We start from the raw sequence: 18,758 nt of genomic DNA, 5'->3' as shown, positions 1-18,758 counted from the left end.
ATGGCTCAGTAACCCGAGCTCTGGAGGGCCTGAAAACTTTGTCTAAAACCATGCATGAGCACTCAGGTATCGAAAACCCGCTGGTGTCCTGGATGACCTCCGTGTCTGGACGATGGAAAGGTGTGGCTATGTCAGCGATGTTTTTTTTGACTGTACTTTTGGGAATACTGGTCATTGGTGGTTGTTGTATCATTCCTTGTGTCAGAGGATTGTTGGTAATGATAATGGCGAGGGTTGCGAACCCCGGACGGGTGGAGTCCATCTACATGATGGACTTAGAACCCATAGAGTGGGGCAGGGAGTGATACAATATGAGGTGTGGTGACATTCCTTGTTGGAATGTCAAAAGAGGGGATGTGGAGATTCAGAAATTCTTTTATTGCTGCCATATAACCTGCATTATTATAATTGCATTAATAACATGTTTTACAGCATTATTTGATTAGGAATATTTCTTACAGGGTTCATATTGCATTGAAGATGTTTGTCATCACATTGACCTTTTCTATTTACAAGCTTAGTTATGATTATTTTATACACATTGCATCTCTGTGCTGATTTGGAGTTGATGTTTCATCCAAAAGGGTCTTAAGTTTCACTGTAGAACATAGAAGGTTGACTGCATGCATGCTTACAATACACATAAATTTAGTGACAGGCCTGAGCGAAGGCCCAAGTGTCTTCTGCTTCTTTTTGTAACCTGTTGCCCTTTAGTCTACTTGGTGACTGATGACCAGAGTTAGTGACCAGCCTCAGAGACCCTGGGGGCTTGAAGTTTATTGCCTTATTTGGTAGGTGTTATAGAAAAGAGAAGTTATATGTCTGTGTCTAGCCATTAAAAATGTACAAGATGTACCATTGTCTGTAAACAATGACTGTACACAATGTATTTTTGACCTGTATTTGACGCCATGGGGGGGCGGATACCCCATTGCTTTACAAGTGTTCTCCACATGTATTTTTGTCAGAGAGAAGACTCATGCTGAAATTTCTTGTCCTGTGTTAATAAACTCACCGTTTGATTGCACTTTTCTGGGGCCTCCGTGGTTTGTTTCACTGCTCTACATTGATCGATTTCGCAACAGAACCCACCCGAGGGATTAATAAAGTTTTATCTAATCTAATCTAATCTAATCTAATCTAATCTAGTTGCATTATAAGCAGTTTAGAATTACAGTAGCATACATACATTGAAAAACTATAATTCAGTTTTTTTTATTCAATTCAATTTTATTTATACAGCGGCAAATCACAACAGTCGCCTCAAGACGCTTTATATTGTAAGGTAGACCCTACAATAATACATACAGAGAAAAACCCAACAATCATATGACCCCATATGAGCAAGCACTTTGGCAAGAGCGAGGAGGAAAAACTCCCTTTTAACAGGAAGAAACCTCCGGCAGAACCAGGCTCAGGGAGGGGCGGGGCCATCTGCTGTGACCGGTTGGGGTGAGAGAAGGAAGACAGGATAAAGACATGCTGTGGAAGAGACACAGAGGTTAATCACAAGTATGATTGAATCATAACGTTTAACTGTTTTGTAGAGAAGGTGATCAGGCTTTTTCTTCTTTTCCGATGTGATTATATGATACCTCCATCATATGTGAAACTTAACAAAACTGCCCCCAAATGAACTTGAGGGATGGGGGACATGCTGGGAAGTATATTAGTTGTTCTTCCTGGCATTCCTCTTTGTAATTGGTGGAAAATGCGCATGAACATGCTGACAACAAATATTTAACAATTTGCTTTTTTGGCAAGCTCTTACAGACTATTTCGTAAGCAGAGTGGCATTATAAATTATGTTTAGCAATAAAAAAAAGTGGTATTCAAAAGAGGAGGGAGAGAAGTGGGCAGCATGAATATACAGCCGGGAATTTGTTCTAGAGCACTGTTGTTAATGGCTTTGTTGAGCAGGAGGCCCCAAAGATCAAGTTTTGATGGGTGAGTAGTTTGTGTCTTTGTAAAGTGTTAAAACATTGTTAACATTTATGTGTTGAAAATGTGCTCTCTCACTCTAATATGCATGTGTGATATATCTATTTTCTGGTCAACTGGAAATAATTGTGGTTTGAGAAATTCTGTAAATGAGTGTGCTTGTTTGGTATGCTGACCCTGTCCGGTCAGTCTGCTAGGACCTGTGCTTAATGGGGTGTTTTTTCCATTCTTATACACATTACAGTTGCCTTTATGTTTAGCAGGGCTAAATACACATTTGCGTTATGGCAGCACAACTATAGTATATGTTGTGAGGCCATAAGATAAGTTCAAAGGAACCTGTCAGTTTCCTGACCTTTTACTGCATGTGTTTCCATGGTGATAATCAAAAACGACCTCCCCACCCCCACTCAACAGACACCTGGATGAAGTTGAATGTACTTGCATCCCTTCCTTACATCTCTCTGTCACATCCTCGCAAGAAGGAACTAAAAAAACAGCCCTTGGTTAAAATAGTATTTGGATGACAAAGACACGGGCTGATTGACTGAATGCCCAGATCTGAAAACACTGCATCATCATCATCATCATCATCTATGATTATGATGAAATCATGGCTATAACTCATCACTCAAACCTTTTCCACTGGTTTTGGCAAACAGCTTCTACAGTATGGCCTCCACCCTCTTTCTCAAAGATGTAGTTCGAGTGCTTCTGGGTTTTGTTGAGTATCACCCTTCAGTGTTGTGGAAAGTCTTTTGGTAAAATGTGTGAAACTTTCTCATGCCACCAAAGCAAGCAGGTGACGTCTGCAATCAAATGTGGCAATAGATGAAAGAAATCAGCCTTGCTATAATTTTTGTAGAATCAGTTAATAATAAAATCATCTTACACCCACAACTTTGTGTGTTCACTGGCGCGATGTGGTGGAAAATGGTGCACTTAAGGGAGTGGTTGTGAGGATTTGTGCACATGAAATAAATGAATTCCTCCTTTTGCCTTCAAGGGGGATATATTCCTCTAGCTTTGGGTTAAATATTTTAATTCCTGGAATCTACCAAAGTATATTGGGCCTTGGTGCAGCCCCTCAGTTCATTTACTGTCTGAAATCCTTTCACAGCCTCAGAGTGCTGAGTTTTGGGTGGAAGTCTCAGTGCATTGCACTGAGACTTTAAATACATCGGGAAGATGGCTCCCTGAGATGAGCTGCTCCAAGAGTGCCTCGGGCAGCTTAAGACGTATGGTGAGGAGGAACTGTCATAGAAATCCAAGCCCCTGCATGAGATGTAGCATCGACAGAGAAAGTGGCTGTCAACAAGAAATCCTAGCAGTGGCTAGAAAAGGCCAGCTTAAAGACAGCACAGAGATTTTTATCGTAGCAGGAATACAGAAAACTTGTCCAATTATATCTGTAAGGTCTTTGTGAACAACATGTTATTATCCATTAAGTATGTTAGTAGGTTCTGGCACTAGAGTGCTAAAAACAAGCTAGCATGGTCACAAAACTGATTAACAACCCCTCTGCTACTTAACAGACCAGTTTAATATCCCAGATGTTTACAAAGTGTCCCTTTCCTTTTTTTTTTTTTTGACCAGTGTATATTATTACTGTTGTGACAGACCGAATGCATTTTCATTTGGAGGATGCTTTTCTGCCCCAACTTGATGCTCAGTTGTTTCTGTATCATATGTTATGGTTGGGATCATTTATTGTAACGGTCAGACAGAAATGCCATCATGGAGACAAACTGGGGGAAAATAAATGCTGTCACTTTCCTCCAGTATTCTGTGGAAAAGAGATCATCCCCACAACATTGTTAAGGACAATATTTATCTTGACTGAATGAATACAAATTATGCCAGGTTAAATATAAGTCTGACTAATGCAGCTGTTAGTATCAAAAGAGAGTGCTTGATAAGCAAGTCTTCTTTCTGAGTTTTTTTTTTTTTCAAATACACACATACTTTCTGACTCAAAGATCACAGTAGGTGGACTGAATCCAGATATGATCTACTACATGTGCATAGAAGGAGTTGATAACAACATTTGGAATATATCTGAATTTACAGCATTACACCTGTCAGACAGCTATGTGGGTGGAATATCTCCAAACCAGATGTGTTTCTGTTGATATTCACTTTTCTCTTTATGGAACATGTCCATTACCTTGATGCACTGCAGATCACATGCGTTGTGTTAGGTCTGGTGCAACTGTCTGACTCTTTCTAAATTTTTTACATGGAACTAATGTCTGCAGGTGACGTCACACACTTTTTACAGATGCGAAGTATAGAACAAGTCACACACCATACAAGGCTTAGGTACACTTTAGGATTTTACCTAAGAAAGCAGATACTGGGAAAATTATTAAAATCTTCAACCAGTCAGGAATTGACATGCATTTAATGTTTTATATTTGCATGGAAATGAGTAGGTTTGACAATAATGCCTCCCATAGACAAAAAAGACTATAAATAGTCAGATACCCTCTCACATTTAAAAAAAAAAAAAAAAAGTGTGTCATAAATTGTGTTTTTAGTCACATGATTTGAGGACTGAGCTCTTGAAAGACTACAGCTAGATGTATGTTTTTTTTGTGATACTCCTGGTGGAAATTTACAAGAACAAAAAGTGTTGAACAATGGAGGAGAGGCAAGGGAAGCTTTTGTCTACAGATGCTGTTGTGTGTGCAGAGGCTTGTTCTAAAAGATCACCTGAAGTAAAAAGACAAGACACTGAAAATGTGGAAACAACACTGGACACAACACTGAGTGGGGCAACAGAAAGAGATCCCACCGACTGGTGGTTGACAGTGTTGACTTGACTATATTTTTCATGACCTGTTTCTTTTATGTGCCATAAATAGTAATAACTATGACTGACACCGGACATATTCAAGTCTACATTAACACATTCAGAATAAAACTTTATAACTACAGTCAAGCAACATTTTTTTTATGGCCCAAAATTGTTGTTGCAGGATGTGAAGAAGCATTAGGCTTGAATAAATATAAAAAAAATCCCTTCCACCACTTGCTCCAACACTTCAATTCAATTCAATTTTATTTATACAGTGCCAAATCACAACAACAGTCACCTCAAGGCCCTTTATATTGTAAGGTAGACCCTACAATAATACATACAGAGAAAAACCCAACAATCATATGACCCCCTATGAGCAAGCACTTTGGCGACAGTGGGAAGGAAAAACTCCCTTTTAACAGGAAGAAACCTCCGGCAGAACCAGGCTCAGGGAGGGGCGGGGCCATCTGCTGCGACTGGTTGGGGTGAGAGAAGGAAGACAGGATAAAAGACATGATGTGGAAGAGAGTCAGAGTTTAATAACAAGTACTTCAGAATCAGAATCCTGAACTTCCTATTTTTAGAGCAGGCTATTGTGATGATTGCCTGTATTTCTAAGATGGAAACAGACCAATACACAGAGGTTGCCAACAGCCAGGGCTAAGCTTGGTTGTAGCCTCAATATTCGTCTTTAGGAATCTGCTTTCCAACAAAAAAAAGCTCTGGCTCTAAAACCAGGCTATCACCTGGATCACATTTTCCATGTATTTTATCCCCACATTAAAAGCTGTGCAGGAACAAAGAAACAAGAAGACATCCTTAGTGTTGTTTACCTGAGAGTTCTTCTTCGAAATATTTTCCTTTCCTTTCCTCAGTCCAGCAGTCCATTATGAGTGCAGATCAGAGGGTCTCAACGTTTTGATGTCTGAGGTTCACTTTAGGGAATCAACTTTACAGCAAAAATTCACACATCAAATGCCAAAGTTTGGAATGTGCCTCTACAAGAGATTTGGTTTGGTTTATGTTAGTAATGAAAGTTTTGTTTTTTGTTTTTTAACCATTAGTGAGGTGAGTGTTAGAGTCAGCACATCACCTGTGTATGTTTTACAGACACTGCTTTTTCATAGGTTAGTATACAAGTGAAGTAAACCAAACACAATATGTTGTGGGACTGCACTACAAAATTGCAATTTACATCTCCATGTACACTAGGACCTAGTCTACTGTATACATAGTATCAATTTGAATATTAATAAATGATAATTAATATTTAGACTGGTGAAGCAATACAGCATTTGTATCATTTAGTGTAGAGAGAGAAAAAATATAACTATTAATTATATATAATAATTGTTGTATATGTTATTATATGTTCTATATAATATTCTTTAACCTACACAATGTGTGTGTGTGTGTGTGTGTGTGTGTGTGTGTGTGTGTGTGTGTTGTTAGGGGGAACACAGTGTAAAAGTAACAGTTTATTTGATCATGGACAGCACAAAGAGGGGATTTCCAAATCCAGATTTATCCAGACTACATTTTTTATGACTTGGTCATGGAGCTAATCAAGTGAGAAACACTGAAAGATATAAAAATATTTGAATAATTACTAATCTGGTCTCCATCAGTGCCACCTGCTGAGAGATGACTTAGATAACATGTGTAATATTTGTGGAACACAGTCTGCTTATTTATTTTAGAGTTTAGTCATTTAAACTGGAAGTCATTATGTTCTTAGAGAGGCCTAACTGGAGAATGTGTGTGGGTGTTGAGGTGGGTCAGTCAGTGAGTCTGTGTGTGGGTGGGGGCTTCGGTTTGAGTCCCCTGACAAACTTGGGCCCCGAGAAACTCGAAGCAAACGTTCTCGGGGTTAGCGTGTAGGCTCCCCCCTCCTGACGTCACGTCTGGAGGCAGGCTGCTCGCGCTGCTGACACCGTTCACCTCCAACGGAGGAACTTTTTGGAGTTCTCGGGCTCTCCTAACTCAAGTCAAACAGGCTGAGAGAAACCCGCTGCAGCCCGCACAGCCTCAGTGCTACAGGGAGACAGAGGAGGGCGACGGGCTCGTCTACAGCCGAGGAACACTTCAACGTTACGATTTCTCTCTTATTTGTCAGGGCTAAGTTAGCTCATTCTGATGGTTGGAATTCCGTATCTGCAAGAATATGTTGAGGAATACACACGTTTTTCTTACTCGTAAGAAGTGAGAAGTTTTTTTTTTCACAGAACAGAATCTGGACCTTTTTTTCACCCTTGCAAACTTTTGTCTTTACTTCTTTATTGTGTGTGGATATGGCTCGGATATATTTGGGGTTTTTCCTTTCCTTTGGGATGTTTCTCTTCCCGGTTTGTGTGTCACCGGAGCGGCAGCAGAGTCAGAGCGGCTTCAGGAGGCTGTATGTACTGCAGCCCGGGCCGGGGCCCGGGACGGCCGGAGCCAACGGCGGGGTACGAGTCAGCTCCATCTCGAGTCTTCACGGCCTGTCGGGGCAACCGCACACGTATAATGTGGAGCTCACAGCCAACTTTGGCGGCCAGGTCCGGAGCCGCAGGATGGGGAAGCAAGCGGCGTCAGCCCCGCAGCAGCAGCAGCCGGTAGTCCGGCAGGAACAGAGCCAGAAGCAGCTCCTGAAGCTGTCTGGGTAAGAGACTGGCACCGTGCCAAGAGGGAAACAGGGTTTGCTAGCGGGGAATAGATTTCATGACGTTTTTGTAAACTTTTATGTTAAAGCAGATAGTTTAGAAAAGCAGGAAAATGAGACACGCACAGGTTATATTACAGCGCTATCTGAATGGCATGCATAACTTTATTGTGCAATTGTGCATGAAGCGCCTCTCTCCTGTGTACAGGAGCACACCTTAATCATCAGGCGCTGACTTTTGTTTGACGCTATCAGGAGCTGACAGTGTGTATTTGAGTTCGGTTGCTCTCTTAATGCGCAGGTCAAACACCGTCTCACCCGCCTAATGGACCAAGTGTGCCAGTGGATTAAATTATTACCGATGATGTTGCCCAATAAAATTAGCTGGCTAACACATGACTCTTCCGACCACGACAGATAGAAGTAACTGAGACTATTTTCAGAGTTAGAATGTGACTGAATCCGTGCTGCACTTTGTTACTCTAAGTGTAGGCTTGCGTTGTTGCCAAGGCTTAGTATCCTCTTGGGATATCCACACAGGTGTGTTTCTAACAGTCATGCCTTGTTAGGCCTCTCCTCTTCAGGGTGAAGTTGACTGACCCTCCTGTTAGTTTGCTTTACCCGCAACAGCAGACAAGTTGCACTTACTCATCATTCTTATTGGCAGTGACCTCATATAATTTCTTTGTGACACTTTAATCTTTAATCAAGGTTGTAAAGTTATTGAATAATAATACTAAATAAGAACAAGAGTTGCCTTAGCTACACTAAACCAATTTACTCAGTTGTATTAACTGTTTAATAGGTCATGATCAGTTTAAATGAATTTCAGGTAAGTTGTAGTACAGTACTTACCTGCAGTAATTTGTATTTGGTGGTATGGCGCTCTTCATTGACTTGCCTGCTTTTGCAGCTGAATATCTGGATTGCATCCAAGGAGAAGAGCAGTAGCACAGAACAGAGCAGGCACCACTTACAACAGTGATGACACTGATTATGTCTGAACCAGCATGAAATGGAGGAGGGGGTTGGAAAGTGGCTTGCACATTCAAAGCAACTATGGCCAGGCTAAAGCTGCCTAAAAAGCATTCACTATGAGATCGACCAGTTGTAGAAGGGTGTCAGCTGAGCAAACACTGAATGTGGACTGGTAAAGAGATCTGAGATTGTGGCTGAGTTTGACTTCTTGGCCTGCCTGCACTAATGATGAGGTATTCCAACAGAATTACAAAGCAATTAGGTAGTAATTGTTTTTCAGTATAAAACTGACACAACTAAAGGAACAATGAACATAACAGGTGTTTGTATGGTGTTGAACATGTGCTGCAAGAGCACATTCAATGCTATTCGGGGTGGCTGTAGCTGAGGAGGCAGAGCAGGCTATCTACTAATTGGAAGGTTGGTGGTTTGATCCCTGGCTGCTTCAGTCTGCAGGCCAAATATCCATTGCTCTCTGATACATCCATTGGAGTGTAAATATTAGATAGAAAGCACGTAAGCATAGAAAGAAGTGCATGTGTGACTAAGGCATTTAGTAAAGTGAGTGCTCAGGTAGAGTAGAAAAGCCCAATACTACAGGGAGTGCAGAATTATTAGGCAAATGAGTATTTTGTCCACATCATCCTCTTCATGCATGTTGTCTTACTCCAAGCTGTATAGGCTCGAAAGCCTACTACCAATTAAGCATATTAGGTGATGTGCATCTCTGTAATGAGAAGGGGTGTGGTCTAATGACATCAACACCCTATATCAGGTGTGCATAATTATTAGGCAACTTCCTTTCCTTTGGCAAAATGGGTCAAAAGAAGGACTTGACAGGCTCAGAAAAGTCAAAAATAGTGAGATATCTTGCAGAGGGATGCAGCAGTCTTAAAATTGCAAAGCTTCTGAAGCGTGATCATCGAACAATCAAGCGTTTCATTCAAAATAGTCAACAGGGTCCCAAGAAGCGTGTGGAAAAACCAAGGCGCAAAATAACTGCCCATGAACTGAGAAAAGTCAAGCGTGCAGCTGCCAAGATGCCACTTGCCACCAGTTTGGCCATATTTCAGAGCTGCAACATCACTGGAGTGCCCAAAAGCACAAAGTGTGCAATACTCAGAGACATGGCCAAGGTAAGAAAGGCTGAAAGACGACCACCACTGAACAAGACACACAAGCTGAAACGTCAAGACTGGGCCAAGAAATATCTCAAGACTGATTTTTCTAAGGTTTTATGGACTGATGAAATGAGAGTGAGTCTTGATGGGCCAGATGGATGGGCCCGTGGCTGGATTGGTAAAGGGCAGAGAGCTCCAGTCCGACTCAGGCGCCAGCAAGGTGGAGGTGGAGTACTGGTTTGGGCTGGTATCATCAAAGATGAGCTTGTGGGGCCTTTTCAGGTTGAGGATGGAGTCAAGCTCAACTCCCAGTCCTACTGCCAGTTTCTGGAAGACACCTTCTTCAAGCAGTGGTACAGGAAGAAGTCTGCATCCTTCAAGAAAAACATGATTTTCATGCAGGACAATGCTCCATCACACGCGCGTCCAAGTACTCCACGGCGTGGCTGGCAAGAAAGGGTATAAAGGAAGAAAAACTAATGACATGGCCTCCTTGTTCACCTGATCTGAACCCCATTGAGAACCTGTGGTCCATCATCAAATGTGAGATTTACAAGGAGGGAAAACAGTACACCTCTCTGAACAGTGTCTGGGAGGCTGTGGTTGCTGCTGCACGCAATGTTGATGGTGAACAGATCAAAACACTGACAGAATCCATGGATGGCAGGCTTTTGAGTGTCCTTGCAAAGAAAGGTGGCTATATTGGTCGCTGATTTGTTTTTGTTTTGTTTTTGAATGTCAGAAATGTATATTTGTGAATGTGGAGATGTTATATTGGTTTCACTGGTAAAAATAAATAACTGAAATGGGTATATATTTGTTTTTTGTTAAGTTGCCTAATAATTATGCACAGTAATAGTCACCTGCACACACAGATATCCCCCTAAAATAGCTAAAACTAAAAACAAACTAAAAACTACTTCCAAAAACATTCAGCTTTGATATTAATGAGTTTTTTGGGTTCATTGAGAACATGGTTGTTGTTCAATAATAAAATTATTCCTCAAAAATACAACTTGCCTAATAATTCTGCACTCCCTGTATATAAGAACCTGTCCATTTGCCATATCTTAGTATTGACACTCCAAGTTTCTCTTAAAAAGCTTTTCCTTCATGTGATGTTTTGATGGTGGTAGAGACATAGAGGCAATTTCTTTATTACTATTTGAAAATGGTAAATGGACTCGTTCTTATAAAGCGCTTTTCACAACTTGTACATTCACCCATGCACTTTTTTTCTACGCTGTTTCTAAGTGCTTCCTATCTAACATATCACATACATTCTTAGTACCATGCATGTCACTGGAACAGACTGGGATCGAACCACCAACCTTCCAGTTAGTAGGTGACCTGCTACAGCCGCCCCGGTTTCGGTGGGTTTGAGATGTGCAGCAGTCTTATTATGAGCAAAAAAATCAAAGCAGTTATTAAGAAAATTTTGGAGACCAGTAAAAAAGAGAAAAGGTCCTGATTTAAGTAATGGACATTTGTTTTGTGAAAATCTGTTGTTCCTGGTATTGTTTTGTAAGGTTAACTATATCAGCTAATGGTGGATGTACAGTCACCTTCACAGCTAACTATTTGTAGCTCTTCCCAGTACCAGAGAAATTAATTTTAATTTTTTTATTAGTGAGGGAAGATCCTGTGACCTACTGCTGTTTAGGAGAAATAAAATGTAAAGTTGAATATTTTTTTTAATGAAAATTATATTTCGTATTCATGAAAAGTTGTTTTTTGTTTGTATATGCCGTCAATTAGAGTTCTTAGAGAAAAACTCCGAATCTACAAAAATCACTATTGGCAGGTCACAGTCAGCCAAAAATTGGAAATTGGATTTGGTTAAAAGACATACACTTGGTGGCTCTCTAGTAAACAGTCCTTCTAAGGGGATACCTATGTTTATACACTTTGACTCATTCACCCGATTCACACCAGCAATTGATGCTATCTAGGTACAGTGGGTGGCTGATGGCCACTACATGATGTCTACCTCTGTATCCACTCTTAGTGATGAGCTGGCTTAGTTCTATGCAGAACAGCAGTGGATAGGGCCAATGCATCACCTTGTATATTCCACACTTGATGGTGACTTGTGTGATTGCCTTGGAATTAGTGTTGTTTTCCACAGTTCCACTGAACACTTGATGAATGTTTTTAACACACTATTAGCCAAGCACTCCAGGATCCACGTGCAGGGCATTGAGTCATAGGGTTTCTTGGAGCCAATTCAAATCAGGTGTTAAAGTTCAAGTGTATTGCTCTATCAACCAATTACTGTTGCTTTGACATGCTGCTGTTATTTCCATTGCCCCTCTGAGCTGTGCCCTGGTGTTGATCTGGAGACTCTTTGTCAGATATCTGCTATTGTGATGTTGACCATTTCTTGTTCTGGGAGGTTGCTGTGGTGTGCTCCTAGGTCCACCAAGCACTTTGTGTTGGTCGTGTGTAATGCCTTTCTCCCAGATGTTCTTCCAATGTTGCTCAGTTTCAGTTCTAGTTGGGTCTGCCCTTTTGTACAACTTGTTGTACGTCTTATTCATTCAGGACCCGTCCCTCATTTTGATTCTCATCAGAATCTCGTGATTCTGGCTTCCAGGCTTGTTCTCCATGTTAGAGCGTTCACATCATTCATTCTTGATTTTATACCCAGGTGCTTCTAAGATTACTGTCAGTAGAACCTGAGCGCTCACTGGCCCTGCTGTATTCATGTCTGCCAACATCTGTTCTGATCGGACTTTGCTAGTGAGCAAGGGGAGTTGTGCCCTTGGATGTGCTTCTCATAATACCTCATATTGTTGTAGAGCTGGGCGATAGAACGATAACGATATGTATTGCGAAATAACTTTTTCTCGATAGAAAAATTTAACTATTGCGATAGGCCTCATCTCTTTTGTCCTCTTAAAAAAAAAAAAAGAACAGCCAATCCAAATTAGGTAGCGCAGAGCCGAACCAATCACAGCCGCAGCGTCACGTCACGTGACTTGTTACGTACAGCACAAGCACCAAGGCGCACATGTGTATTTGTTTTTGCAGCCGGGCCGCCCGGGTAATGAAGGAAATGAGTTTGCCGACTAGAGAAAAATCAACCGAGAGCGTGAGTGAAGGTTACCGAAGAAAAAAACGATGATGGTTCCAATGCCGGAGAGCTTGTCGAACGGAAGGGCCACAGAAGTTCCGTAGTGTGAAGGTATTTCGGCTATTTCAAGTCTGACAAAAACAGAGTAGCGCGCACTGTAAATTGTGCCGAAAGCAAGTCTGAAATACAATAAAGCGGTGCATGCTCAATCTCTGACTGAAAGCGCTAATTCGTCATTCGGCTTTTGTCAGACTAAAGTAACTGTTAAAACTGTTTGAAAAGCTAAGCTATACAACAAGGAGAGATTGAGAATTTCCTTTTAGTTCTCAGTTTATTTGATATTGACAAAAGTTAGTCAATTTTGTCTGTTCTTCTGTAAAACGAACTAAGATTTATTTTTAGAATTATATTTTGTTTCTAAGTGGAATTGACAATTTAGTAGTCTGTTTTGTTTGTTCTATTTTGAAACTTAAACGCTTTAGCAGCTGCCTTTTGTGTAGTTCGCAATATTTGCCTTTATTCATCTGAAACTGAAGTCTCATGTTCCTTAAGTACATCTGCCCTGTTGAACTTATTATGGGAAATAAATATTTAAATCAAAACAAGCTGCTAATTATTTCATATTTTACTTGTGAGCAACGGCACATTTAAATCTTACAAATATAGTTATTTGGCTTATATCGTGATATATATCGTTATCGCCTGAAATGAAAAAAACATATCGTGATATGAAAAAATCTTATATCGCCCAGCTCTATATTGTTGTCATTCTTTGTCTGGATAAACCTGTGCGTGTTCTTTGTGGACTGGGTCTAATTAGTCTGTACCATGACTGATAACCTTTTAATGGTTGACTCCTGTGGCTGATTTAGCATGAACAACAAAATGTTCATACATTTATGCAGACCCTGCCCCTTTCTGTGTGGGGATTTTTAAGTAGCGCCATCTAAATGGGACCTGGATGTGGTCTGTATCTTATTTTCCAAAGGACAGTGTTCTTGTAATTCACCAAGTACCAGATTATTGTAGGGTCTTGACCTTACAGTATAAAGCCCCTTGAGGCCACTGTTATTGTTATTTGCTGTTATATAAATAAAATTGAATTGATTTGAATTGAAATGAAATTAATCTAAAGGGTGTAGTACCAAATCTTAACATTTTTTTACTACAACAGACAAAATGAGTGACAAATTAACCTGTAAGAACATCCATCCAGTACAGGGTAGCAGGGGGTTGGAGTCTGTCCCAGCTGTCACCTGGTGAGGGACAGGGTCCACACTGGTGAAAAAAACAAATGTCCCTATTTTGACGTTGAAGCTAGCAACAGGTTGCACTAAACGTGGCTTTATTTTGGACAGGACAGTAGAACAGACAGGAAAGCAGGGAGGGAGTGCAAGGGAAACAACACACGGGAAAAAGCCCAGGGCAGATTCAAGCCTGGGCCCCTGCAGTAGCCTTCCAACAGCAGGTTTTTACAGGCTGTAAAAAGATAATTCATCCAGTCTTTCAGGAAACAGTTTGCAAGGGTATCACCACTCTGTGAAAGATTGTAAGGGCAAACAACATAAAACTGAAAAGCATTTAGGGATTTCATGTCTTTCAAAGAAACTGAAGAAATCTTTATGTGCAAGGGACAAGAATGAAAATCAACACTGGATGATCTTCAGACAACAGGCATAAAATTGGAGGCATTAGAAGTTGTTATCAGTGTAAAATACCCAGCTTCTATGATGGCAGTGATAGTTTGGGGGTCATTAGGACAGATGCTGCCATCTGTACAGTGTCTCTTTCAGGGAAGGTCTTTTAACAGGACACTGCCAAAACCACATTCTGCATGCATTCCAGCAGCTTGGTAGTGGGTGTGTGAACTGCACAGGTAATCAGTAAAGTGAGACCACAGTTTGAAAAACAGATCTGTGAATTAAACAACAAAACATTGCACAAATACATGCAAAGTAACCTACAAAGTTAAACTTGCGTGTTTCCAGCCAAGCATGAGTCATTAAAACTGCAGACCAGTGGCTGAAGGAGCTGATTTCAATCTGTTTGTTTGTTGGCTTAAACATGTAGAGTAGTTTAGTTGTGTCCTCAGGAATCTTTGGTTAGAATGAAAAGAGGGAAAGCAACCAGTACGGGAACACAAATCCACCAGGCTGTGTGTGGTCTCGCAGCCTGGCTTCAGCTGCTCACTCTGTGGCCTGGCAAAATGCTGGGATGTGTAATCAGTGAATAAAATTCAGCTGTGAATTTCTGTCACCCCTACCAAAAGGAAAAGGGTCTGAATTTTTACCAGGATACACAAGGCTGCAAGTGTGTGTCAAAGTACGAAATGTCTCCATAACCTGATTTGGTTACAAAATAGGGTCTGTAAGTGTGTTTCTGTTGCTGCAGTTATAGTTTATAATATGCTTTCCCTTGTGAACGCCTTGTTCCTGTGCTATATATGAGTGTGTGCTGATAGATTTGAAAACAGTTTTTGACTAAATTATGGGGAAGAAAAGACTAATGCTTAAGCAGAGCTCTTTCAGAGCTGAGTCATATGTTGGAGCTTCTTAAGAGCGCATGAAAACCCCTCCCCCATTCTCTAGGGTCGACTACTGCAAAGAGTGGTTATAGTTTTCACACACATTAGTACGCAATCACTGAGAATGCGATGCAAGGCAAAACAGCACTGGCAGTGTGTGTGAATGGGTCAGGACTTTTCAGTGGAACTTCAAAACCCTCTGCTGTCCTCGATGGCTTCGTCTCCCTCAGAGGAGGGAAAAGAGTGTGAAAAAAAGAATAAGAGATCACAAACTGTGAGGTCTGTGTGACAATCACTGTCACACAGCACTCTGTATGTCCTCCTTCACTACATCCTCTGAGATCTTCCTTTTTTCACCTGCTTGGCAGTTCCATATTCAAAATTCTTGTCCAGTATAACCAGTATACCCCTCATTCCAAACCATCTTAACCTTGCCTGGTTAACTTTGCTGAACCTGATGTACTCGTATCTAATCCTGTCGCTTCTACTCACTCTCAAAGAAAATCTTAACATCTTCAACTCTACCACCTCCAGCTTGGCCCCCTGTGGTTTTGTCAGTGCCACCAACCCCAAAACATACATGACAACAGGTCTCATTACCATCTTGTAAACCTTCCCGTTCCTCTTTGCTGCTGTCCTTACGTCAAAAATCAGCTGAGACTCGTCTTGGCCCACTTGGCGTGCGCTCTTTTAACCTCTGAGTAATTTAACTCATCTACCTTGACTATCTCTACTCCTACATGTTCATCTTTCCATCTGTCTTTGAACCTCTCTCTTTGGCATATGCCTACCCTCCCAGTGCTCTTGTCTACTTTCTTCATCTCCCTGACTGTCCCACTTTTTTTCCTAATCACTTCATTTGAATACTTTCCTACACTTCCTCATTCCACTACCACGTCTCTTTGTCCTCTTTTCTCTGTCCATAGGACAGAGATACACAAACACCTTCTTGACAGTTTCCTTCAGCGCTGAAGCTGCACTCTCCATGTCATCTGGTATCTCTTCCCTGGATAGTAGAGATGAGCTATCAGTGAAGAGTTACCCCATGACTGTCACGGGAACTGCTCCTGCTCTGAAATCCCAGCATCTCCTCCATGCCTCCTCTGGGATTCCCTGCCCTGCAGAACTGCTAACAAAGTCAGCTGGAAAAGACTCTCCATTGCCAAGAAGAGAAATCATGAATAGACTTGCAAAATAAAAAAAACACGTCACCTTCACATAATACACAACAAGCAAAAAAACTTCATCAGGTGTTTTATTGGTATTGACTTAATTGCGTGATTTTCAGTAAAAAAACAAAAAACAAAGAAAGACACCACACACTCATAGACTAGTGACCTCAGTGCAGATATTTTTTTGGCCCTTTCTGCCACGTCATCCCTGAGCAAACACACTATCTCACTCTCTCTCAACAAATTGTTGCATTGATGTCAACAGATTCAAACACATTTTCCACAAATGACAGAAAGCGAGGTCAGGAAGTACAAATTATTTCCTAGTAGCAGGATAGTCGTCAGTTACAGCAAGATGATGTATGCAGCTAGTTAGCAGAGAGAGGGATGTAAACAGTCTAGAAGACTGACTGACTTTGAAAATGTTCCTTCACAGTAATGAGATCAGAGTAGTGCTTTTGTTGGCCTCATTTCTTATGTTCATTGAATTACTGTAGTCTGGTCCAAATATCTGAAAGTAGCAGTTATGGTAGTGAAAACATCATTGTTAATTAATACACTCAATTTGTTGCTGTGGCAGTTAACTTGTGTATCTTATTGTCCTGCTATGTCATATCGTCTGTGATGATAGAACAGAGATATGGTGTCTATCTCCTGTCTATCTCTGAGTTCCTGTAAGATCAAACTCAGGATTAGTTATGACACGTACTTTCAAAACGTTATAAAACACAAAAACTTGAGTTTTTTTTCTATAAAACAATTGCTGTTTTTTTTCTAAAAAGTCTTTTTTATTTTTCTTTAAATCATAGGCTTAGGGTAAGGATTACTTATCGTCAATCAAGGCTTGCACTTCAAAGGGTGACTAGTAATTCATCTGTGTATGAAACTACAGCAAATAACTTGTGACAGCTGTCAAATATATATGGTTTAGTGCAGTTTGATCCTGTTTTGAACAGACCCGTGTCTTACAAGCTTCTGCCATGTGTCTGAAACTCCCCAAGAGGTTAAGACTAACTTCATCACCTAACCACTCTCTTTGTTGATGATGTTTGTTGGAAACTCTAGCTAATCCAGTTCCTACAGCTTGACTTAATCAAGTCTGTGTGAATCTTTTCCAAATTTAAGATTCAAGTTCGCTTTTTAAGTGTAACAAACTTACCACAATAAACACTGTTTTACAGACAATTCTTGCCTTTCCAGTCATACTTAATGTCACGAGGCCAAACCACGTGTCAAGCCCTCTGTGAGCATTCAAGTTTGGAAAATGTCTGCCTAACTGATAACTATGATGGAACATTTGTATGAAGATCAAACTTTTGGGTGTTAAAAATAGAAAAAGATTAAAGATTAATATATTCCATTTCTATATTTAAATCTGACTCTTAAGACATTTGAAGACAAGACCAGACTGCCAAACAACACACGTGTTTCGGTGCAAGAAGGTGGAAAAAGAGGTGATGCTGGGATAGCATAAAGTTATGTGCCAGTTATGTGTCATATAGCACAGATATGACATTCAGAGCCTGTATATTTGGCTTGTGATTTTTAGGTTAACTGGTTTTCTATGGTTCTGGTTATTTTATCTGCCTTTTCTTGTTTGGTGTTTGCAGGGTGAATGTCTGTGGAGGGCAGTGCTGTCATGGCTGGAGTAAGTCTCAGGGATCACAGCGGTGCACGATGCGTAAGTTTGTACTAAACACCTCTCAGCACAACAGCGCCTTTACATTAAAACAGCTACTTCAGGCTACATAAGAGCACTAGATGCCTGCCAAAGTAATCCAGGCGCAATGCTTTGAAATCACGTGTTGCAACTGTCTCTCATTCTTCTCCTGGTTCGGCTCCTACAGAAGTTCTGGAATCATTTTCCTTCACAAAAATGGGATACTTAACAAAGCAAAAACTGATGTTCTGTAATTATGTAGATGGGCATTATGTAGATGCACTGCACTGGGGAAAAAAAACGAAACCACTGCCTGATGAGCAAATACTTGGTGGTAGCGAGGAAGATCTCCCAGTTAACAGTGTGCAGTGTATTTTTTTGGATATCGCCTGCAGTCAGTTGCTGCAGCTCCCATTGTTGTTTCCATCCATCCATGCATTGTTTTCCCCTCTGCAATCCTCTCCAACTTTGGTCTGCCGGTTTCTCTTTTAATTCTTTTCCCAAGGAGAACATGCGTCTCGTGAATGAGTCGTAGTGTCTGGATGTTTTACATTTTTAAATTGCTGTCTGCAGAGTCATGAGGAGGTTATTATTGTACCGTCCAACTGGGGAGAACATGAGTCAGAGTGAAAGAGAAACAGATTTGAAATGGACTGTGTCTCTTGGCTCAGAAACATTGTTCAGGCCATTTTCTTATTTGGATAACTCACTTGCTATTCAGGACGTAAACAGCTTTTCTCCAGTGTTGTGCCCATCAGTTGTAGTTTTCAGTGGGAAAGAAGGTTGTTTTCTCTGGAGAGCATCCCCACGTGGTCCTGTTGAACGGCTCTCCCTGCGTTTGC

At 40.9% G+C, this 18,758-nt stretch overlaps 1 protein-coding gene across 7 annotated transcripts in view; it reads left to right on the top strand.

Annotated features, from left to right (window-relative positions):
* Window positions 1-6,640: 6,640 nt before the first annotated feature.
* Window positions 6,641-18,758, top strand: part of ltbp1 (latent transforming growth factor beta binding protein 1) — a 178,605-nt gene continuing 166,487 nt past the window's right edge. For 3 of the 7 annotated variants that reach the window (XM_031748978.2, XM_031748979.2, XM_031748977.2), the window contains exons 1-2: window positions 6,642-7,385; window positions 17,867-17,937. In XM_031748978.2, coding sequence (XP_031604838.1) covers window positions 7,036-7,385; window positions 17,867-17,937 — 421 coding nt within the window. In that variant the 5' untranslated portion in view covers window positions 6,642-7,035. Of the gene's footprint in view, window positions 7,386-17,866; window positions 17,938-18,758 lie in introns of all 7 variants that reach the window. The other 4 variants (XM_031748981.2, XM_031748980.2, XM_039621402.1 and 1 more) reach the window with 3 other exon arrangements.

This window comes from Oreochromis aureus, linkage group 13 (assembly GCF_013358895.1).
Source record: "Oreochromis aureus strain Israel breed Guangdong linkage group 13, ZZ_aureus, whole genome shotgun sequence".
Lineage (NCBI taxonomy): Eukaryota > Metazoa > Chordata > Actinopteri > Cichliformes > Cichlidae > Oreochromis > Oreochromis aureus.
Note: the sequence above shows the minus strand (reverse complement) of the source record. Positions and strands in the feature narration are given on the sequence as shown.